The 23637-nt window shown below is 49.5% G+C and overlaps 6 protein-coding genes across 6 annotated transcripts; 1 reads left to right on the plus strand and 5 right to left on the minus strand.

Annotated features, from left to right (window-relative positions):
- Positions 1-15: 15 nt before the first annotated feature.
- ALT_7733 (putative homeobox and C2H2 transcription factor) lies at positions 16-2628 on the minus strand (the record flags this gene model as incomplete). Its single annotated transcript, XM_033560903.2, has 1 exon — positions 16-2628. One exon carries the CDS (start codon positions 2626-2628, stop codon positions 16-18), a length of 2613 nt encoding a protein of 870 aa, XP_033416794.2.
- A 1291-nt stretch (positions 2629-3919) lies between these two features.
- On the minus strand, positions 3920-4889 carry ALT_7734 (uncharacterized protein; the record flags this gene model as incomplete). The annotated part of the gene is made up of 3 exons (XM_089600314.1): positions 3920-4217; positions 4312-4471; positions 4688-4889. 3 exons carry the CDS (start codon positions 4887-4889, stop codon positions 3920-3922), a joined length of 660 nt encoding a protein of 219 aa, XP_089455207.1.
- A 242-nt stretch (positions 4890-5131) lies between these two features.
- ALT_7735 (LamB/YcsF family protein) lies at positions 5132-5957 on the minus strand (the record flags this gene model as incomplete). Its single annotated transcript, XM_033560905.2, has 2 exons — positions 5132-5842; positions 5907-5957. 2 exons carry the CDS (start codon positions 5955-5957, stop codon positions 5132-5134), a joined length of 762 nt encoding a protein of 253 aa, XP_033416796.2.
- Positions 5958-6392: 435 nt separating this feature from the next.
- ALT_7736 (bifunctional urea carboxylase/allophanate hydrolase) lies at positions 6393-10541 on the plus strand (the record flags this gene model as incomplete). Its single annotated transcript, XM_033560906.2, has 9 exons — positions 6393-6463; positions 6515-6634; positions 6684-6957; positions 7011-7731; positions 7790-9090; positions 9148-9298; positions 9352-9781; positions 9835-10238; positions 10300-10541. The coding sequence occupies 9 exons, from the start codon at positions 6393-6395 to the stop codon at positions 10539-10541; spliced, it is 3714 nt and encodes a 1237-aa protein (XP_033416797.2).
- Positions 10542-10745: 204 nt separating this feature from the next.
- ALT_7737 (putative JmjC domain protein) lies at positions 10746-12443 on the minus strand (the record flags this gene model as incomplete). Its single annotated transcript, XM_033560907.2, has 1 exon — positions 10746-12443. One exon carries the CDS (start codon positions 12441-12443, stop codon positions 10746-10748), a length of 1698 nt encoding a protein of 565 aa, XP_033416798.2.
- A 481-nt stretch (positions 12444-12924) lies between these two features.
- On the minus strand, positions 12925-14604 carry ALT_7738 (GTP-binding protein Obg; the record flags this gene model as incomplete). The annotated part of the gene is made up of 1 exon (XM_033560908.2): positions 12925-14604. The coding sequence occupies one exon, from the start codon at positions 14602-14604 to the stop codon at positions 12925-12927; it is 1680 nt and encodes a 559-aa protein (XP_033416799.2).
- Positions 14605-23637: the final 9033 nt, after the last annotated feature.

Here is a 23637-nt window from a genome sequence, read left to right on the forward strand (position 1 = left end):
GTCCCTCATGTGGACTCAAATCCCACTAACGCTCGGATAGAATGAATCTCCGATCGATGCTTGATCTTGCTGGGTGACGGCCCCAGTTTGTTTCGGACTGGGAATATTGATAGGTGCTGACCCGACGTTGGAGAGCGGTGCAGCAGGATCAGTAGAGCCTGCCAGTTTGTATACGTCGCCCTCGGGTACCAACGCGCTATTGCGCGTATGTTCTTGTTCTACTCCGAACATCATGCCATCCATCCCGTCAATATGCATTTCACCGTACCGATCATTGAGTTGTTGCAGAAACTCCGGTTCGAATCCCATCTGAACGAATTGGTCGACTGACCCACTGGCAGGCGTGGAGAAAGAAGAAACACCGGCAGAGAAGTTGCTTCCCCAGTCGGTCGAAAGGCCGGAATTGACCCCAGACGGCGCAATTCCGAAGCTACCAGTAAAACTAGCAGCCGAGCTTCCCGGCATACTTGGAGCAGCTGAGGATCGACCGGTCCCAGCAAATGTAGGACTTCGCAGTGCAGGACTGAAACTCTCAGGTTTCAAAGGCATTTTGCTGCACAAGGACCTTGCCAGAGGATTGCCTTCGACTGGCGGCTGCCTTAGGCCGCCATGAGCCGCGAAGGGAGGCTGCATGTTCAGGTTATCTAATTGAATATGCTCCGAGTCAGGCACTACTTCAAGACCCGTGTCGCGCTTGAGGATACTCAGCCAGACTGGATTGTCAGCGCTGGTTTGGTTCCAAGGATCAGTATTGCCATAAATCACAAGCCGGGCTTGGTCTTGGATCATCTGATCCGTCGGTATGAAGCCTTCTGCAACTTGCTTGCGGATAAATGCAGTGAGCTCGCGCTGAAGACGATGGAAACAGTTCACATCGTTAGGTTCAACAAGCCCAGGAGACGCAGTAGTTGGCGAACAACATGACTGTCCGAGAAAATTGGAGGTTGTGTAAGGGTTTAATGTTTTCCGATCTTCGCCAATAAGGTAAGGGGGCATAGCATTTTCCACTAAGCCTTGAACGAATGGTTCGAAGCCCCAATCCCCTTGCCATTGGGTCATATCAGCACCATTCTTGAAGTGCGCAGCGAGGTGTTCCACACGATCTTTCCAGGTCGTGAGGGTCGTGCCACAGAATCCGCAACGTGATTTCAATTCTGTGGTTGTGCTTTGCCATTGGTTCATATATGAGTTGAACTTGACGTTGTGCATCAGTCGAAGATGCTGGTTGAGATGGTCCTTGCGGTAAAATGTTCGCTCCGCCAGGGTCTTCTCTTGACAGGTACTATAGCAGTGAGACTCCAGGTGGTCGGTGTCTGGGTCACTCGCCATGCAAAAGACACAGCGATTGGCTCCGTTGACGTACACCACACCTCCCTGAGGTGAGCAGGTCCATTTGTCGAGGGCAAGGTGCAATGACTTCTCGTGCCGCTGCCAGTCATACTTGGTAGCAAACGTTTCAGTACAAAATGTGCATTGGAATATACGAGAGCTGCGAGCCTTCTGTTGATTGAAAGGGTTCAAGGCTGTCGATGGCTTGCGACGACGACGACGATCCTTCCTTTCCATTGAACCAAAGGACTCCAAGGAGGACCGATGGGAGAAGGCAGAGGCAAATGACAGGTCAGAGACGGATGAACGACTGGCTGACCGACTTTCACCCAAGCTGCTGATGGATGGGGCCTTGAATATATTGGAGTTGGCATGGCTTGAGTCATTGCTGGATCCCTTCCGAGAAAGGGAACGCACGTGACCTGGCTGTCGTGTTGAATCCAAAGGGGTGTTCACCAGGGCTCGAAGAATATCGGTAGTGGAAGCAGGTTCGTTTTCGGGTGGAGAGTACTTCCATCGCTCAAGGGGCGTCATGAGCGCAATGTTTGGTTGCTGCAGTTGTTGCTGCCCGGGAATGTCTATGGCACCTGGAACCGACGAATTGCTGGACGGGGAGGGTCGGGTCTTTCCACGCCGCCTCGCGTTGGCAAGCCAGTTGCTAATTTGAGTTCTCTTCAAACCCGTGCGCTTTTTCAAATCGTCTTTTTCTTGCTCGGACGGGTAAGGATGGTCAAGGTGCTCCAGAAGCCATGTTTTGAGGATCCGTACGGCGTCGCGGGAAAGACGAGAACTGCTTTTCCTCCCCCGGCCTTCCATATCTTCTGATATGGTCATACCCGTAAGGGATTTCAGCGTCTTCCTCCCCTTTGGACCAACCGTTGGAATATCTGCATTTTCTGAGATCGCCTGGAGAGTTTCCATGTACTTGCCAGGCATCTTGGCGTGCGTGAAGCTGCACTCTCGGAACAGTATTATGCAGCACGTGCAGCCATTCTGTAAGGCTCCTCTGTCTGAAACGAAGCAGTCCAGATTCATATGCCTGCAAAAGTCGCAGGGCTCCTTGGCTCGATAAATTGGAAGAGCATTGTTGGATTGCGCATTGACCGACGGAGCTTCCGTCTGCTGGTTGAGATCATCCTGCTCCGGCGGATCATTGGGAAAGTCCAATGGCTGCTCATGTAGAAGGGCTTCGTAGTTTTCAATTGCATCATTCTCATCGAGCTCAAACCTGTCAGAAGCCACCTCGTCGTCTGGGGCATGGGAGCCGAACGAGGCTCCGTCGAAATCGAAGTATTCCATTTTCAGGGATACTTCACTCCGACACCGATGCCGTATTGCGTCAGTGGTGGTTGATCGACCTCGACTAATCGAGGTCAACGGTGCTGTTCAAGTCGACTCAATATGGGAATAGAAACGAGGTAGAGTGAGAGCAGGTGTATGATTGAAAGTTCAGAGTAGATGGAGGAGCTGACGGAGGAAAGAGGACAGACAGCCCAGTAGGCAAGGTCCGATATTAGGTCGGTGTCTTCGTCTGGGGTATCAGAAGCATGCCGAAGTACCGACCACGGACCAAGTCAAGCACTCTTTGTTCTGACCACCGTGCAGAAAATAGCTTGGACTGGAGGCTTGGAAGTTGGGACAATCGTCTACCTCGCCTTTGGAGGCAGTCGACTAGCAAGGATCCAGATACCCTACTCTGTGAGCATTAATTTTGATTGCTCAGTGATCGGTGGGTTGTCTGGGGCTGATGGTCACGTTCGGCCCTAGTAGGCATGACCGATAATTTTGACCCCCGCCAAACTGCATGGTCAAGGGCCACCTGTTTCCACACTTTCCAGGGTTGAGCAGCCACAGCGTTTCCCATGGACGGCAGTGGAGAGCTAGCGTGCCACGGCCACTGTCATGACGGCTCCCAATCCCTGGAGAGAAGGTTGCCCGTTCGGAGAGGGACGCACGAAGTCCGGAATGATGCCTGAGTCATCTGCATGTCTGGTTAGTGCGCGCCCTTCGGTGACAGCACTATGCCCGATTGAGACTAATTTTGGTTGCGGGGACGCGCGCTGCCCTTCCCGATTGGGTAGGAACGAATCAGCTCATGAACGATATCGGAGGGGGGAACAGTGGATTATCATCATTATCATCATCGATATGATAAGACTCTCGTATCAACGCGTGCAACTACGAGTCCAGATGCTTGGCGTCGTCGACTTGATCAATTGAGGCCGATCCCTTCTGGTCTTGACGTATGTTGTTGCGTTTTTGAACTTTGGTCTGACAATCCATCAATCATATTCAGAACTACGGTTATTACAACTCGTGTCATCATCACATCTGAGACTCAAGCAGTTGGCTACTTTCCATATCCACGAGACCATCCTGCCTACATGTCCAGTCCGAAGGGACATGAAACTAGTCGACAGCCTTGCTGCCGAGTCCATCATTTAGCGTTTCCTTTGTGTCAAGACATATAGACATATATTTTGGGAATATTGCTCAACTCAACCTTGCAGATTCAATGTAGCAAGCTGGCAAGAAAAGACAATTCATGTGCCATCGATAGCACTAAGACATTTGAAGTATCATCTGAAGCTCAGAGGGCGGGCCCCCTAACACCTCCTTCGCAATAAGCAGCCCCGAGCTCTCCCTTCCCGCTCACAAGATTCTCCTTCCAATTGCCCTCCTTCCACGTGCCATCAAATCCATAGTCCCTTCCTTCGTCGTCCGTCCTCCAGTGCCTAACCACATTCGCAGTGTCATCTAAAAACACATGCAGCAATCCGTTACCATCAAGAGCCTCTTCGTCCTCATTAAACATATGTGTCACGACACAAGCAGCGTGATAGTCTCCATATTGAAGCAGCGGGTTCTTGTCTTCTTCAGACTCCGACCTCCCCTTCAGCTTCAGTATTCCCTCCATCTTCTTGAATCCTCCTTAAAGTATCCCTAAGAATTGTCTCACGATCCTCAACATGTGCAACTGACCCCACATTTGTGACCCTCTCCGGAAAAGTTTCCAAGAACCTCGCCAGATTTATTTCCTCGCCGCCGAAAAGCTCTTTATCGTCGAAGATGATGCCGTCGGGCCAGACGAAAGCCGCGTCCAGGTTCTGCGACCATAGGAACTTATGCGCCTCTTCTTTGTCTGCGTCGTAGCAGAGACGGAGACAAAGTCCTTTGTCAGGGAGCCCGCGTACTCAGCGTAAGGCCGCAGCGACTGGTGACGCGCGGGACGTAGGATTTCCGTTATTTGACTGTTTGTAGGCGTTGGTGGAACTACAGTTTCTGACTGGTAGGGCTGTTTTTTCGTCAGATGTTGGGCGTCAAAATAGGAATTTGGGAGTGTAAAAAAGTGACTGACGTCCCGCACTCCCCAGCGCAAGGAATTTGTGAATAAGCCGACTACGCCGGCCAGAGGGGGACTCAGGGACGGGGTGCTGCGAAGCCTCTGTGAGGTAAGATGAATGCGAAGTATCCCATTCTGAGAGGAGGTAGATGTCCAGTGGGAGGGTGCCCCAGGCGGGGGGCGACGGGGGTTCTCCTTCAAGGATTCGGAGGGGCATCGTTTGGGTTGTTCTGATCGGTGATTGTGTACTGCAGCAGAAAGTGGAAGCGGGAGAATATGGAAGAGAGGCCGGTGGAAACAGTTGTACCTGGCAGAAGGTCTGGTGGAGTCGGAACCTAGGTATGTTGTCTTACTACGTAGGATTCGTAGCAGGTTACGAAATCTCTCACTTCGCTGTTTTCTTTGTCTTGATGAATTCCAATATGGACGAGACACGCTATTTACATGCTACAACAGCCTTCATCTCCCGTGTTTGGCATTGAATTCATTCGCTACCTTTCTCGTCGTCCTGATGATGTCAACGCATCCAGGAGAGTCAGAGTGGCAGCAGATTGAGACCGGGTAGGTTTTCAGTGGCAGTTGCACAATAGTCCCATCAACCGCCGTGACTGACTGCTCTTCGATCTGCTGTCTGACGTGCTTCTCAACATCTGCGAGGTTCCAGGGCTTCTTCTTCCGATCGATCACAAGCATGCCGTTCGAGTCGTATTTCACATCGCCATATAGCTCAGCCCAGAACTCGATCCCCAGGTCGTTGGCAGCTTTCTCCATCTGAGTGCCTGCTAGTCCAAATACCGGCACATCTTTTGGAATTCCCAGCATGACCGCCTTGGCAACTTCATAGTCCCGGCACATCATACCGTACAATACCCCATGAGGCTTTACATGGTGTAGAGGAACCCCTTCACGGTCGAGGAAGCCTTGGAGCGCCCCTACCTGGTAGATTGTGATTGCGGTAAGCTCTTCTGGGGAGAGCTTCATCTCCCGACGACCGAACCCTTGCAGGTCTGGAAGACCGGGGTGAGCACCGATTCGGACATTGTGAGCTTTGCAATTTCGCACCGTTTCCATCATGATGAGAGGATCGCCCCCATGGAATCCGCAGGCAATATTGGCGATATCGATCATGGGAAGGAGCTCGAGGTCAGGACCGCAGGTCCAGTTGCCATACTATGAGGACATCAGTAATGCGACTATAACGAGCGTGTTAAGCTCAGGGAGCGTATATAATTACAGCCTCCCCCATGTCACAATTGATAAGTGCCTTCTGCTGTATCGGTGCCATAGTGCTATATATCGCGATCCGCACGAAGTTGGGAAAGCTGCAAAGTCTCGCAACAATGGATGACTCCCAGAAAAGACTTGAGGAAGCGGCCAAGCAAGGACCAAGTGGCAAGCAATATAGATATGCCCCAAAATTCAGTCTTTTCAACTCGCACGGCTGAATGGAACTTTGGACTGAGGGGTTTGGAGCTTATCAGTCATGACGGCATAGACGGATTCTCCGCATTTTCTCCAAATCTCCAACAAACGGCGATCACGGCCATACCCCACGACGATCATACCTCGTTATCTGCCATTGACCCCAGGTGTTACCTTCTTTAATTGGAGTACAGCGCCGAGGTCCCGATCCTTCAGTTCAGATAATGTTCCTCTTAAGCGGATTGCGCCCAAGTCGTGCTGCTCCAGGGCGCATCGCTAGATACTGCTCTGCATCGCGATGGATTGTTTAAAGACTCTTCTCGTTGCCAACAGAGGCGAAATCGCTGTGAGAATTATCAAGACCGCAAAGTATGGTGAGGCATGTTCAAGCTGCTGAGTAGCTCTGACATTGTGATCCAGGAAGTTGGATCTTCGTACAATTGCAATCTATACCGAGCCGGACGCTGCCTCTATCCATGTTCATCTAGCGGATGTCGCCGTTCTCCTCTCTGGTTCTGCTTCGAAAGCATATATTGACGGGTGAGTCTGCTTTTCTCCTTTCAATAATAGTCTAACTCACGGTCTTCAGTGATCAAATTATCCAGGTTGCAAAGCAGAACAATGCGGATGCTATTATCCCAGGTTATGGATTCTTATCTGAAAATGCAGATTTTGCGAGGGCTGCGGCTGCCGCTGGTCTAGTATTTGTTGGACCCTCCCCTGAGAGCATCGAAGCTTTTGGCCTCAAGCATACCGCGCGAGAACTTGCGACGAAGGCTGGGGTTCCCATCGTGCCGGGATCACCTGGCCTGATCGAGCATGAAGAAGAAGCTGTGGAGGTGGCCCAGAAGTTGGGGTATCCGGTATGGCTCGTAAAACAGGAGAGAACTTTCAACGGGGCTAATGGGTGTTGCAGGTCATGCTGAAAGCCACCGCTGGTGGTGGTGGCATGGGCTTGCTTACATGCAATTCCGAGGCCGAAGTGCGCAAGTCCTTTGCAACTGTCAAGTCGCGAGGGGAAGCATTATTCAAGAACGCGGGCGTGTTCATCGAGCGTTATTATCCATCGAGCCATCACATAGAAGTTCAGGTGTTTGGCAACGGGAATGGTAAGGCGATTTTTATTGGCGAAAGAGAATGTTCGATACAAAGAAGGCATCAGAAGGTGATTGAAGAATGTCCGAGCCCTTTCGTCTCCAGAAGACCAGGGTTGCGAAAGAGCTTGGGTGAGGCTGCCGTCCGTCTGGCAGAATCAATCAGTTATGGTTCAGCAGGGACGATTGAATATCTTGTCGATGATGAAACTGGCGCATTCTTCTTTCTTGAGATGAACACTCGCCTACAGGTTGAGCACGGGATAACTGAACTCTGCTATGGCATTGACTTGGTTGAACTCATGCTAGATCAAGCGGATGCCCAGCTTTCTGGGAGGAAGGGCGTTGAAGCATCTTTCCTTGAAAGCTTATCCGTGGAAACTCCTTCTGGCGCTGCTATTGAAGCAAGAGTGTATACTGAAAATCCGACCAAGGATTTCGCCCCTTGTCCTGGAACCTTGCAAACTGTCGAATGGAAGGAAATACCAGGTTCGAGGATTGATACATGGGTCTATCGAGGCATCAAGGTATCCGCCAATTACGGTATATCTCATGAGTAACATCTCTTTGGTACTTTGGCCGGACTGACAGAAACGTATAGACCCCCTACTCGCGAAGGTCATGTACCACTCGCCAGATAGACAGCAGACTATAATGGGAATGAGGGAAATTCTAGGAAAATCACGCATCTGCGGGCCTCCAACCAATCTTGATTTCCTGGTTAAGATTCTAGAAGAAGAGGCCTTCATTGCAGGCAACACATTGACAAGATTTCTGGACGACTTCCAGTATATTCCGTCAGCGATCGACGTCATTTCGGGCGGCGCCTATACGCTCATCGAAGACTGGCCCGGTCGACCGACCATAGGAAGGGGCTTTTGTCATTCCGGGCCAATGGATCCGCTAGCCTTCCGCATCGCGAATGCCCTTGTCAATAATCCCGTCGGGCTCGAGGCTCTGGAGATCACCCTAAGCGGTCCAGATCTACGCTTCCTCGGGCCAGCAATCATCTCCCTTTGTGGAGCGCCGATTGAAGCTACACTCGATGGAGAGACTGTTCCAATGTGGTCAAGAGTCAAGGTAGCCGCTGGTCAGCGTCTGACTATCGGTAAAACGACAGGAAACGGCTGCAGGGCTTACCTTGCTGTCTTTGGCGGATTCCTCAATGTGCCCAAATGGTTTGGGTCAAAGTCGACATCTCCAGGTGTGGGAGTCGGAGGTTATCAAGGCCGGCAGCTTTCGTCGGGAGACCTTCTCACAATCACAAGCGAGGTTCCGGAAGTCAATGGTGATCTCCGTATACCGGAACACCTCATCCCCAATTACCCAAATCACTGGGAGCTACTAGCCATGCCAGGACCCTACGATGAAGGCTATCTTACTCCCGAGAGCATCGATATGCTGTTTGAGACTCAGTGGAAGATTTCACACAATGCGGCAAGAGGAGGTATCCGTCTCATCGGTCCCAAACCACGGTGGGCTCGCTCCGATGGGGGAGAGGGCGGCGCACATCCTTCTAATGTGATAGAATACGGATACGCAATCGGCTCGCTCAATTGGACCGGCGACGATCCCGTTATCTTTCCACAAGATGCCCCGGACTTTGGAGGATTTGTTAGCAGCCATACGATCGTAAAGGCAGATCTATGGAAGTTAGGACAGGTGAAAGCGGGGGATACCCTGAAATACAGAGCAGTGTCTTTGGCTGATGCCCTGGATGCGCGGAGGAATTTGGAGAGGTTTATCGACGAACTGGTCCATTGCTGCAAGCAAGAGCATGGGTTCAACGGCGTGAAACCGCTGGGAGGTGTGCCTCCCGAGCAGACAGCCGAGACTCGCGGCAAAGGCGTGGTGTATCGGATTGAAGAACAAGGGAACCAGCCCCTTGTGTCCTACAGACAGGTATGGTGCACTTGTCGTTAGATCATATGGGTCCCGGCTGATCAGCCACTTCTTTAGGCAGGGGACGACTATCTCCTCATTGATTATGGCCACGGGTCATTTGACTTGAATCATCGTTGCAGAGTCACTGCACTAAAGAAGGCACTCCATGAAGGAAAAGAGATCACGTTCTCGAATGGACTCATTTCAATGATTGGATGCGGAAATTGTAAGAACTTGTCCCGGCAGACGAGGACTTCATAACTAACTCACTCTGCGCAGCGCTGATGCTGTACTACGACGGCATGAAACTGTCCCAGCAAAGACTAATCGGCTATCTCTGCGACCTCGAGACCAAACTCGGAGATCTTAGTCAAGCAAAGATGCCGAGTCGGCTGTTCAGGCTTCCTCTCACGTTCGAGAGTCAAAGACAAAAGGATGCCATTCAGCGCTACATGGAAACACAGCGTCCGTATGCTTCCTACCTTCCAGATAACATGGAGTTTGTCGCCAAAAACAACGCTTTTACAAAGGAAGAGTTTGAAAACATCTTCCTGACAGCCAGCTTGATGGTCGTCTCTGTGGGATTCTTCACTGCCCTTCCACTCGCCCTCCCTGTGGATCCTCGTCAACGCATGAACTGCCCTAAAATGAATCCAAGTAGAGTATATACTCCGGCCGGCTCAGTATCGTGGGGTGGAAGCTGCATGGCGTGAGTACTGTTCAAGCATTTCAAAGTATCTAAAAGTTGACAGCAAACAACAGGTTGTACAATGTCGATTCGCCTGGTGGATACCAACTGACCGGAATGACCATACCGGGGGTCGACATCTTGGGCTCGAAGAAAGGTTACAGCGCCGACAGACCGTGGCTCTTCGAAGAATTCGATCAGATAACCTTCTACCGAGTCTCCGAAGAAGAATACGAAAAACAGTTGGCGCTGTTCAATAGCGGCCAGTACGAATACCAATGGGAGGAGATTGTCTTCGACATGGCGGAGCACAATCGACTCTTGCAGGAAACGCGCGACGAAGTAGCAGCCATTCGAGCACGCCAGCGTCAGGCGCAGGCCGAAATGGATAAAATTGAAACAGAGTTGCTCGAACGCTGGGCGAAGGAAAAGGCCGAGAGGGGAGTATCCCAGGATACAATTGAGAGTTTACTTCAAGGTAACCCTATTCAAGGTCCACCGGAGAAAGTCGATACTGACATGTACGTCACTTGACAAAGATCCTGAGATCATCGCAATCGAGGCCCCCTTGAATGCCAATGTGTGGAAAGTGGAGGTCAAGCAAGGGGATAATCTTGAAGAGAACCAGGTTGTGGTCATACTAGAAGCGATGAAACTCGAAATCGCTGTGCGAGTCGAGCCTTCTACAGCGGGTGCCACCGTGGAGAAAGTTTTGGCGCCGCCAGGTGAACCGATTGAGGCTGGTAAGCCACTATTACTTGTGCGGAAAGTCAAGACCTGAGTGAAGAGTCAATAATGATATTGTCACATTTGCTTTGGCCCAAGAGGATCTGTAAAGTATGCATCTACGTAGCATACCGTAACCACCAGGACAAACTCGGGGAATCTCCAAGTCTAAGAACCTCTAGACAAATAACAATCGTTCGTAGGTATGGTATCTCATCATCAATCATCAAAGAGAAGTGGAAATGGCTCGCTGAAGCGTCTATTCCCACCAGAAACTGACACTAATCCCAGCCTTGACACCACGAACATAATGCCACCATCCCACCGGAATATACAAGCATTCCCCCTCCTTCAGCACAGTCTCGACGTACTCAGCCTCCAAGAAGCCCGGCCACATCGCATCCCACTGTTCGGACTCGGCGGGGGAGAGCTCAATGGCAGCCAGGTCAACCTGGGAAGTATTGGACATGTCGATGAGCTGCGGCTGCTTGTCGACCCTGGCTTCCGAGCCTTTTCCTTGCAGCTGGGTGGTATCAGATAGGCCTGCTGTGGCATTGGACCCGGACGACGAATTGACGGCCTCCATGCCCTTCGGATAGATCTGTGAGGCCGGCGTATGAGGCGAGTAGAGCCGAATGTACTTCGCGCCGACCACCTGGACCAAGATGTTATGGTATGGATCATGGTGGAGAGGAGATATAGTCCATGCGGGGCCTATCCAGGTGTTTATGATCGGGTCGCTGGGGACACCCAGGACGGAGGACTCGTCGTCGGACGCTGCGTTCTCATGCCGTTGCTGCTCGTGCGACATTGTATGCGTTTCGCTCGCGCCTGACGAGGCATTGCCGGATTTCAGTTTCTCTTCTCGCTCTCGCTGCTTCTTGAGGTACACTGGCGTCCCTGGCTCCGGGCCGGGAGGCTCGATGAAGCAGTAATCGGGGATGCAGATGTCTTTCCGGAGAGCCGGGATCTGCGAGAGCAGATCATGCTGAGCCATGTACCCCATTTCGCCTGTATCGTTGCCGTCATCCTCGCACTCCTTCCTAGCCCCAGATGTCTTGCCTTCTCCCCTCCAGAGAAACTTGTCCACGAATTCTCGAAACTCCATGATTCGCTGGCCCCATCCTTCGTCCGTGTACGATCTGCCCACCTCCACGGGGACAAGTCTGCGGCCGCCAAGGGTACGATCGAACCAGTAGTCGCGTGACGCCCAGGGCCGGGTCGACAGCGCAGGCCAGTGGTCCACGGCGTCGGCGATTACCAGTGGTGTTCTGACGTGCTGGATATGGTGTTCGATGGCGTCGAAGGACGGTGCGGAGACCCGAGGGATAGGATGTTCCAAGGTCGTTGCCGGCACAGCATCGGGAGGGAAGAGCGGCGGCGAGAGCTTCCTGCGTTTAAAGGCCTGGACGTCGAGCTCTGAATCACTGGGATGGTCTTGGATGGAGCGCGGACCCGTCTTCCCTTCGCTGTATGCTTTTGTAGCGAGGTGAAGAGCGGAGAAGAGCGATTCGACCAGGTTTTCACGCAGGGGCGCCCCCGTCATAATCAGTGCATTGTCGAGGGTATGGATTGAGGACAAGAGCCATGGCGCGTCGGGGTCAAGTTTGTACTCGGTTTGGTCGAGCTTTGCCGCATTTTCAGTGCCATCTGCAATTCCAGAATTGTTGTCTACCGATGTTCTGTCGCACGAGAAGCCACAGTTGCTGCAGATAGCCAGGCACACCTTCGCAATGCTCGCGTCCGTGTAGAGTCTTCGCCAGCATGTCTTCACATCTTTGAATGGGAAAACGCGTAGTTTTGCGTCGGCAAGCTCAAGTGCACGGTCTGTGTTCTTCAAAAGAAGCTCACGTAGTGCAGCAAGATCGTTGTCGCAGCATTCGAGGATAGAATCGTCGGGACCGGGATTGGTGAGGGCGGCCAGCGCGTTGGCGACCATGGAGCTGAGATGCGCCATCTATGCACAAGGAAGGATTAGAGAGTCATGAAGTCAGAGCATATAAGTTCCGAGAGAGATAGAGATCAGTAGATGATAGAAGTAGGCTCAGAGGATTCTCATTGCAATTGTGCTTTTTAAACCGTGTTTTCCTCCTCTTCACTCCACACATTAATTAGTGAAAGCGACGTCATTGCAAGTGAATACAGTTGAATTGAATCACCATGCTATGAAGTAGAATAGTGTTTATCTGTTTTTGTCTTTTCAATGGAGGAACAATATGTGAAAAACAGATACTCAATAAACCAAGAGCATCGATTATTTTTAATGTGACTGGGATTGGAGTGCGGATTCAAGTAGATGAACCCCATTCTAGTGAATTATACAAAAATTTATATACATATCTCAGAAGAATTCGACCATATAAACCATTTTCTACCTATTGTACAAAAATCATCATTTCCTTAACTCCTCCAGATGTCATCGCCGATGCAACATAGGCTCAGTCTAGCAGCTCCAAAACAAGCTTTGGTATTCGACTGACTCCCTCGCCTCTTATGGCGCTTACTGGAACGGCGCAGACCTTCTCTTTCCAACCGTCTGGGTATCCTCCTGGGTGGTCAACCGCACCATTTTGAACGGTAGCGAGGTAATCCCGCAGGGTCTTGAATCTGTCTTGAGTTTCTGGCAGGTCGGCTTTGGTAGCCACGACAAACCAAGGTTTTGTGTGAATAGGCGGAAGTTCAAGGGAAGGGAGCTGCCCTTTCGTACTGTCAGAGGTACTGGTGGGAGAATTCCAAGAAGAATCTAAGTCGTCCACGGGATTTTGTGAAGCGAGTTCAGGCAGACCTCCAGTCGGTTGCCACTCATCTTCGCTTTCGAAGACAGGAGGTTCGGTGTTACGTATCCGTTCATATTCGCCAAGCTCGTGCCACAAATTCTGAAGGCCTTGCACAGGGTCTCCTGCACTCAAATCTACCACGAAGGCCAGAATACCCGCCCGCTCAATGTGTCGCAGGAAGCCTAATCCAAGACCGCGGTCGAGATGAGCGCCTTCTATCAGACCTGGAATGTCTGCTATGGTGAAGTTGGTCCGCATTGCTTTTCCCTTGGCTTCAACAAGCGGCCTTCCCTTGTGGTCATCGATAACGACAGTCCCGATACTGGGGGAGAGCGTGGTGAACTCCCAATTTCCAACGCGCGTGCGGCTGTTGGTCAATGACCGAAGAAGCGTGCTTTTGCCAGCATTCGGCTTCCCGACTAATCCAACATCGGCAAGCAGCTTCAATTCAAATTCAAGCTCCAGGCGCATACCCCCTTCTCCCCTCGAAGCGAACTTTGGCCGAGTGATCGAACGAGATACCCAGTGGGGATTGCCCAGACCGCCGACGCCGCCGGCGGCCAGCAAAATCGGCTTATCCATTGGTTTTGAGAGGTCGAGGTATATGGGCGCTTTGGGTTCCATAGCGGCGATATTTTGCCTTCGAGGCGGATTCCTTGGAAAGACAGTGGTCAGGTAATCGGAAGGATTGGAGCCCGGGTAGAGCACCCAGCGATCATGACGAACTGAGGGCAGCCCAATCTCATCGAGCTCGTCGACATCAACTGCAGGTGCCTTTCGTCGCTTGAGTTCCTCGGCCACTGGGTCGTATCGGTCTACCTCTCGCACGACCGTCCCAACGGGAACTTGAAGCAGGACATCCTCTCCTCGCCTGCCTCCTTTGCTCTTTCCTTGTCCGTTTTTGCCCCTTCCGGCTTTGATTACTCCTCGACGAGCAAGTTTGTGCAGGCTAGTAATGCCCTCGACAGCTTGGATGTAGATGCTTCCGCCGCTTCCACCGTCGCCCCCGTTGGGTGGACCTTCTTCGATGTACTTCTCACGCAGGAACGAGACACATCCGTTGCCACCCGACCCAGCATATATTGTCGATCGACATTTGTCCTGAAATATGAACCGAGAATAATCGTCAGGCGGTGGATTCAGGTGAGAAAGGTCAGGCGGATTTTCGGCATCTTGAACGGCGATTGATCGCTCCTTCGGTTGCGATGAGCCCCGGTCGCTGCTGTACCATCTACCACGTACTGAGGCAACTCTCAGGTATGATATTTCTGAGGTTAGTGGTCGCGCGGTTCGTTGAAGGATAGAAGGAAACGACAACAAAAGACTTGTTCTTGAAGTCATTATTTCAGATCGCAGTCTCGGCGTGGTTCATCATGGAGAACGAACTCTGATCTAGGACATAGACACTAAATTTGCGCGAGATAACGACATTCCCGACTTTCTCACTCGGAAACAAAAAGAGAGATAATATGAAGCAAAACGTCGTTAGTGAAGCTTCTCTCGATCTCGATTCTTGCGATAGTATCACGTGGTGATAACATTTATCAACACGTGTAGATAGCGATAGTAGTTGGTGCCTTGCAGACTCGCCCTCACGGAGTCACTCATCTCGCTTGAATCTTATTGAAGGCTGCATTCAATTTTACAACCCTGTTCGCGAGCATGGAAATGAAAACCCCAGCTACCTGGTCATGATTATTGTGGCTCACAACCAAATGCACGAACAAGGCCAATCAGACCAGCTATCGTGTGTCCTAATTGCTTGCTGAAATAGTAACAGAGTTGTCACACACCGTCCAAATTCTACATGTCAACTGCTTGGCATACGACCTTTGGGCCTAGCTTGGGGGCAATGCAGCTCCGATCGGACGAGATGTGATGATGACAGATCAATGGAACCAATCAATCGCCGATCAGCTAAAGCCTGCCGAAGAAAATCCTGGATATCAATTGAGAATGTGACCTAGGATACTAAGTTGCTAAGAACCTGAGTCTATTATTGGGCCCAGAACCATGGTCCGAACTTGCAAGGGCTAGATGCATGTCTAACTCACCCTAGCTGCCCCGGATCCAGGGAGCCTGGCGCGCAAAAGTACGTGATTACCTCGCAAACCCACCAGCTATCCTGATCGAAGACGGGGAAGTGGAAACATCGATGCCAAGTACTTTTGTCTAGTCAATGGTGGACGCGAGGATCGACACACACTCCGAACAACCGGGCTCGAAACTCTTAAGTCCAGAGCTGTCAGCGTTCCGGCCCACCCCCCAATGTCAATATGCGCTTCACTATCAAGAGTTTGCTGACTCAGAGTGCTTCTCGTACTTGCGTGACGCGTCTCGGACGTGAGTTGTCGAATCGCTTCCAGATCGAGTCTAGACACAGTATTTTGGATTGAGTGCTCGAGATATATACGGAGTACAGTGTCCGTCTTGGTGAGATCAGAGACAAACGCGACCAAGCAGAGTGGCTACCATCATCGCCTCACTATGCAATGGCACTGTGGGGACTCTATCTCCCAGTTTCCGCAGCCATAAATGGAAACAAAGCTCGCCTGTCTTCGGCTTGAAAGCTGAAATTATCTAAAACAAGGACTTAATGAATCCTTGCTTGTTTTGAACGGTGCTTATGTTGTAGGGTCAGTTTCAAGGTGTTGCTCGATCAGCATCGCAGTGCAGACGCCACAGAAAAGTTGTATTAACGAAGTAATATGGCTATATTTCCTTGAAACAATCTCCATGAAGACCAGTCGTCGGTGACACATAGAGTTCGGTAAGGATTGTCGGTGCAGGACTTCCAGAACCATTGGAGCCGGAGCGTCGGGACTACATCAACTTAAGTCAACCTGTCAAATAAGCTGAAGAGACGATCCCTGTCATCGCCATGATCACAGTTACCGATGATGAGGTGATGTCAGCGCTGATATTGGCTGCAGATGCATCCCGAAGGATCACCATTGAGATCTCGACTTGGCTGCTTATGGATTCCAAAAAAAAAAAAAAAAAAAAAAAAAAAAAAAAGAAAGTCAAACTAAGATTCCTGCTCATGTCACCAATGACTGCGCCAGCTATGCGACACCGGCGTACAGAGTACCACGTTCTCACCTGCTGACCATTTTGCTGGAGACCTGAAGACATGGACGTGGCTTGTTGAAGTGGTACGGCTTAGCTGTGTCTTTTAATACATGGGCCTATAGATATGCTCTACTCAATGGCGCACAGTGACGTTGGCTATAATGAAATATGACTACAGCTGACATGCATGCAACAAAGTCATAACACATTTTCAGCTGGAGAGATCAATTCTCGACAGCGCATTCTGTAATCTATCTCGACACCCAGGAGGATACCTATCTAGAACCCGACCTGCATCATTTCCAAAAGCCCTCAGAGATACTTCCATATTCCCATCCATGATACTTGGCTAACACCATAATTCTTTTTTACGTGTCCCACACGTTGACGCCCACAGCCCACAGCCCACATAAAATCCCTGGCATTGAGTTATCTAGACCTTGTCTAACGCTGTAGTCTGTCGGGGATAAGTTTTAGGCTCAAATGTCTCAGTACGGCGCACTCAAGCTTCCAATAGGCATTCGTTCCATGTCTATGTACCTGGTAACTTGATTGACAACCTTGGACGGTGCAGATACCGTAAACGATGGATTCCGAATAATCCAATAGGAAAGTGTTCCCTCACCGCGGGACAGGGGAGAGGTCGGAAGGTCCTTGATTATCCTGGCATGGTGCAGCTCACATGATCGATGGCAGGTGTGATAGTCGCAGGACTAAACAGGGCCTAAAGACAGGGCGGAACTAGGAAGGGGGGCCGGGGGAATGGGAAAATGGTACCTTTTGCCGCCCTAGGCATGAGACAAAAAGACACAGGTCGATTAGATTATAGAGGATTTTTTTTGGGGAGATTATTAAAAGAGGTCAACTAGCGTAAAAGGTCAAGACCCACTCTCAAGGTGATCAAAACTGGGTAATGCACTAAACTGTAGTACTAGTTGAATAGATTGTTATCCATCACCGCGGCACCGGATTGTACTTTCCGCTGCCGGTACAAAGTCTCCTGTTTGAGTCATTCCTAAGTACGGAGTACCAATTTACATTTTTGGCACGATGGACCTATTTGGCAAAGATGGAATACTCCGTAGTAAAATGGGTTAATAACTTAATTGAGTTGGAGAGCTTGTGGCTTGACCGCTTCCACGATCCAGGATGCGGTTTTGCTGGGATTCTTCCTAGCGAGTTGTAGTCTATCAAGACAACTACCACAACGGTCACCTGAGACACTCATGTGGTTCTATCAATGGACTGTACAGAGTAGAAGGAGCTACCTGACTATGTCTATGCCGCCGTAGCCGTCGTTTGGACTATCCCGCCTTTAGGACTAGCGTGGGATGAAAGGAGTCTCAAAGGACGGGATAATCAATAGTAGTATACGGAGATTGGAGGGATGAAACCTCGTAGCCATTACGTCGTTGACATGCTCGAGTTGCGGTGGTGTGGACAGACTCTGCGCTCCCCAGACATTCTCATTTCGGGCAGTATCAAGTTCTATCAAGCTGAGTAGTCGAACAAGTAACAATAATGGACGACAGTCTCCACCATTTACAGCAATCCTTCTTGGGATGTGGGAGACGGAATGTCGTGTACGTGATTCCCGAAGTACGACGGGAGGAACAAAAATACCATGACCGTACTTTTCGCTTCGAGGACTTGATGATTGGTATGATGGTTATCCCTTCACCCCTGTTAGGTAGTCATTGAGTTTGCGACGTCCCGAGAAACCTTGGGAGTCTGAGAAAGTGGTTTCCCTCCAACCAATTAGAGCCTTGATTCCCAGATTCCTGTTTCACGTCAAACCGAGATCCATGGATGTACCCGCTTGAGCCTAATTGAGGAGATTGATTGGTGCGGGGAAGCATGTCCGGTTTTTAGGATGTACTACAGGTGGGCCCATATTTTGTACTTCAGCTGTGTAGGATCATACCTTGGTTTACCTCCCTAGAAACAATTCAGTATTTTACCTCGCTAATTCAGATATTATCCCCATATTTATCGAGGGCATCATCATTGCCTCATTATTCTGTCGCAGTGACACGTAGAGAATCCAGGAGACAAAGGATGAAGAGGATAGACTAGAACTTGATGCTGCAGAATGGGAGGCCCATCTGTCACTCGGAATTGAGTAGTCCAATTCATCCCGAAAGGCTTCAAGGATCTGGGTGGCATGTATTTTCAAGCCAAAGCATCAAGACAGCAAAAGACTGTGGCATGATTCTCAGCCTCGCAAATATCTGAGTAGCTAATCTGGACTGAGGTATCTCAAAGACTGGAGAAATTTACAGCCAGCCACTCAAGTGAGTTAAGTCCGCCACATCCGCATATAGATGCGTCCGTGTTAAATTGTCGGATCTCCCATAATCCCATTATTCATCACGACTGAACACTAGATACCGGAGCCAAGCCCCGAGTCCCAATATTATGATTTGTGCTGTGACATCCACCATTATTGCCTAGGTAGATACGGAGTAGATATTCCTTGCCTCACCCAGGTTCTAGAAGGATTCCATACATCATAATGGACTGTTTTGGTAAGATCGGAATGAGTGAGACAAGTCTCTTCGACCAATACCCGCCGAGGATCCCGACATTCCCATACAGACCGCTTTTTGCAGTGTACTCCGTATCCTCCCATGATTATGACCAATCACAGCGGTGTTAAAAGAATGTATCCCTCGAAGCGTGTTTGGGAAACAAATCGAAGCGCAATTCTCTTGTTCAAATTGGCAACGACGTCACTTCAGGAAGATTTTCAGGAAGATTTCCCGGGACCCGAGAGACTGGTGCGGGCAGCGGTTTTGCCATAGGTGGAGATCCACCAGGCACGCCTACCTATCTTCCGAGGAAGAAGTCATTTCCTTGAGGGCTGGTAGGATCATGTTTGAGGCGTTTCGTCTCACTCGTAGACTTGATCGTATGACAATGATATTCGGGTACCAGTTCCAGCATGAAACATGAAATGAGCACTATGCCCATCACTGTAATTAAAGAGCTCCAAAGCCGAGCGTCCGGACCTAAGCTTACGAGGTCTGGTGATGTGCCTTCGATTCCTCGTCCACCGAAGCGACAAGAAGTAAGCTTGGGATGGACAGTTGTCATTGCTTTGTGATAGCAAATGATGTAAGCATGAGCTGATGAAGAGCCAACAATGTAGATTTGTAGAATCCCGATCCAGCGTATCACAAAATGCTAGACAGCCGTTGAGCCGTCTGTAAACAGTCAAATACTCCCTATGGTAGTACAACCATTGGTGTACCGCGGGGCAGTTCCGTGCCCCGCTTCAAGAGAAACAATCGAAGCTGCCTTGCATGAAAATGGAATGTTGATTCAGGAGGCCATTGGAGCAGAATCCTTCGCGAAGATTGCTACCACCTGTCGTGGCTGTGTTGATCCGATCGCGTGAGTAAGTAGTTTGGTCCAAGGCATTGTCCTCACCGTATATCTTTTGGGTTGACATTCTGCAAGGCGAGCAAGGGGCTGCTCCTCAGGCTTAGCTCATAGGCCAGATGCATGAAATGTCCGCCATTTGATTTCTGCCCAAGCTACCATGATATACACGCGTTGCTGAGCAGTTAACCAAAACCAACAGTGACAATCTGGTCAGGGGGTCAAGGAGAAATGTAGTCAGTCAATCAGCTCATGTCGTTGAATGTCCTGCATATGCCCCTCTTGCCCCTCCCCTCGAGCGCCTTCACCGCTTGCTGTCGAATCTGCCAATCCTGCCTTCGCATTCTTGTCTGGTGAATAAGAGCATTATCATGACTGCTCAGACATTAATAATTGATCATGATATTCCCTATGGATGCATCTTGATGCCAAACACAATCATACCTTACCCCCCCGGTTGTCTAGGATCTGAACGCGTCCAATGAGTCGACGCGACCTGCTGCATCAGTAACCTAGAGGCTAGTAGCTCTTGAGAACAATGTTCACATGATCATGAGCAGACAGATTAGTAGATGCATGGCGATGACATTTCATCTGGCTCCCTCTCCGGTCCGGGGTGTCCGAGTGGACATTAAGATAGACACGACTACGACAATTCAAACGACCTAAGAGAATATGTGTCGGGTGATTCCATCTACGCCTCGCTGCGTGCCATCAGAAACCTGGACCTGATGGGCATGTCACGCCCGACACCGCCAGATCATAACACCGTGGAAATACTTCGGGCTAATTCAATATTGGAACTCAAGCCGCTCCTTCAGGGCGCCGTACTCGCCTTGCCTATCATATCTCCAACGACCGCTGGTGAATATTAAAGATATGCAGCTCGTGCATACATGTAGAAGCCCAACACTGCATCACAGCATTGCACTTCTCGACAAACAAATCAACAACTCGGGATCTTCATGGAAACGACGACATTGGCTTTGGTGTAACGCTAGACAATTGATCGTTGCTCATGACAGCATCCTTGAATGTCATCTGTCTCCAAGGTAGACTTGGGTACCCTGTCTGCTGTGGGCTTTTCTGCTTTACGCAACGCATCAACAGTATCTGACCTCACGAGTGATAGCTTTGAAGGACGCCAATTTAGGTTGCATCTGCCTCGCGTGGGGTACCCTGTCACTGTGGCCCCTGTTACAGATATCAAATCTTGTTTGCAATACAGTAACACTAGGCTGATACACCTATCTACGCAGAGTTCCAGCATTCATAAAGATTATGTCGACGCCAATTTGCTTTTTACAAACCGGCAAGATCTGATGACGTCGCCCAACTGACCATTGCCAACCTCGGCGTACACCTAAGTACGGAATATAGGAAGGAACATTTGAGATCAATGGTCTGTATCGTATTCAGCTGCCTGATCTCCCAGACACAATGCGCAAGGAATGTGCTTGCATTTCTTCTCATTCTAACCGACTTCTCTACATCTTCGGTGCAATCTTCCATTGGACTCGAGTGGCTCCGGATCTCAACTGCACCAAGCCAGCCCTTTGCAGTAGTGGAATCTAGAGTAGGCTACTCGATAAGATTTGACGGGTACGACTGTAATAATAATAATAATACCATAATGGGTACCTCGTGAATATGAGTGATCCTTATTGACCCGCTTAGTGTTCATTTTCGCCAGGGACTAAAGATCTGCCTCAGTGCCAAAAGATAGGTAGATTGATTCCAGTGCCTTGGTTCCTTCCAGCGCCGACCCGCTATTAGCGTAATGGAGTCGTGGACAGTCGGATAACCTTTAACTAACATTTCTCTACATGGGTAATGCAGTACGGAGTAACATGTACCTTACCATAGAATAAGTAATTTGGAATCAGCACAGAACTATGCCTTTATCTATCCTACTGGACGCTGCGGAAGTGACCTAGAGTCTGGAAGAAGTCATAATCAATAAATACGTTTTATTTAAGGACGATTTAATCACTTTCTATTTGATGTGTTCGAGAGGCGGAGTATAGGCCCTAATATTCTGGTCAAGGCTACACATAAATCATTACGGCATGGATATAAAGAGCATAGCGGCGGATAAGCTTCGGAAAACCTGTCAAGTATTTTATTTTTCCCTCCATCTCTGGGGCCTTCTCATTGTCCATAAGTTCTTAATGCTCCTGTTAATTGTGATAGTGTGATCATACTTCCAGGCTTCACAGTCTAGTAACTTATTTAACTATTACTGAACAGTACAGTAAGTAAGAAAGATCGGGACTCAGCCGCTACCTTCCTTAGCTTAGTCCTTATTACTACTCCAAGTACCACTCTGGTAATCAATACTGCATGGAAGTTGACTGCTCACCTCCAAACCTTAGTATTCGACCCACTTATTTAGATGGCATGACTGATATACTTTTTGACCAGTGTACTCCGTACGGAGTAAACTAAAGATCAATAATAAGACTGTGAGACAGTGCCTTCTCTCTTCTCTCAGTTCTTTCGAAATTTTTATTGAGTTTCTGGTTTCAATTTGTAATTTCTATTTTGGCCCCCTTTCATAGCTCCCTTCCTGTCTCATTTCTCGAGGTGCCCCCTTTCTCCCTGAAATGTACTTCGTACATTATCTGGCTTCCGTCCTTGGCCTGGCTGACCGCTTTTGATCGTAGTCACATAGTGGTACACAGGTACACCGCATCTCTATCGTCACTCCTCAGAGGCATGTGCTTGCTTTCCCCTTTTCCTCTATTGGTGCTCTTCCTCCTTTTCCATACATGTACCAAACGATGGGAAGTCAGGAAGTGCATTGCATTCAAAGCAAAGGAAGAATACTTGCATGGATCTCTCGATTTCCTTTCAGGGAATGTTGAGAATGCAGGATCGCAGAGATTGATATGCATGTCATGAAGGGCAATACATCATTACCATACTTCTTCCTACCGGATGATAAATCCCTACAAATGGCAGTCAAGGGAATTAGTCAATGGTTGTCTGTTGACTTCCAGTATGGACTATCGCGTACAAATTCCCCAGGTTCACTAATTATCCCAAACTGGGGAAGAGATTATTGGACTAACATACTCCATACTCACAAACGCTATTTGTCTATTATGGAGACTGGGAAACAAACACTAGACTGGCCAGAGAAAGGGGCGGCAAAAAGACCATCTGAAAGTGGGTGGGTTTCAGTGGGTACTAAAAATTGCTAAATGAGATCTATCATCTTGACTAAGTCTCACTAAAACCATACTCTTGGAAAGCCGATCATCCATTGCCTTATGGCCCTATGGGTCTGTTTTAGCGCGCTTCTAGATACAACTACTGCTGTTCCCCGGAGCCCGGGGCTCAGGTCCATGGGTCATTGGGTCGACCGTTCAATTCTGCGGCGGCGGCTCTCAACTGGGGGCAAATTTGGGCTATTTGTTCACTTTCTTGATTATTGTTATTATTATTAATTTTATTTTTTATTAGCTGTAGGATTTTGTTTCATTTTCCGTTAGATACTGTTTTTTTCCCCTACAGTATTTTGTCTATATTTTATTAATCATATTTTATTCCTGGCCTTTTTTTTAAGCTGAATTATGTGGATTCCTTATCTGCCCTTCTGTTTTTTGTCCGCCCCCTGTCTCCCCCGTCAGGGATCAGGAAAACAAGACCGCTCTTTTTTGATCAGTGGATTATCAAAAGGATCCAGGAGCAATCGGGCCTTTTTCCCAGGCCCTGCTGTCCGGACTAGGGACTTACGTCGCAGACCGATAGCCTTTTACGAAGCTCTAGCTACCTGAAAGGGTATCCAAACTGATTGTCTTCAGTTTGAGTACCTGTGGATCGAACTGGTTGACTGGAAACTGGTTGTTAGAGACGGCTGCCATTGGATCCACATCCCTTTCGCTTTGCCCTTCATTATTACCCTTGGTACGG

The sequence above is a fragment of the Aspergillus lentulus genome (assembly GCF_001445615.1).
Source record: "Aspergillus lentulus DNA, contig: Alt16, strain: IFM 54703, whole genome shotgun sequence".
Lineage (NCBI taxonomy): Eukaryota > Fungi > Ascomycota > Eurotiomycetes > Eurotiales > Aspergillaceae > Aspergillus > Aspergillus lentulus.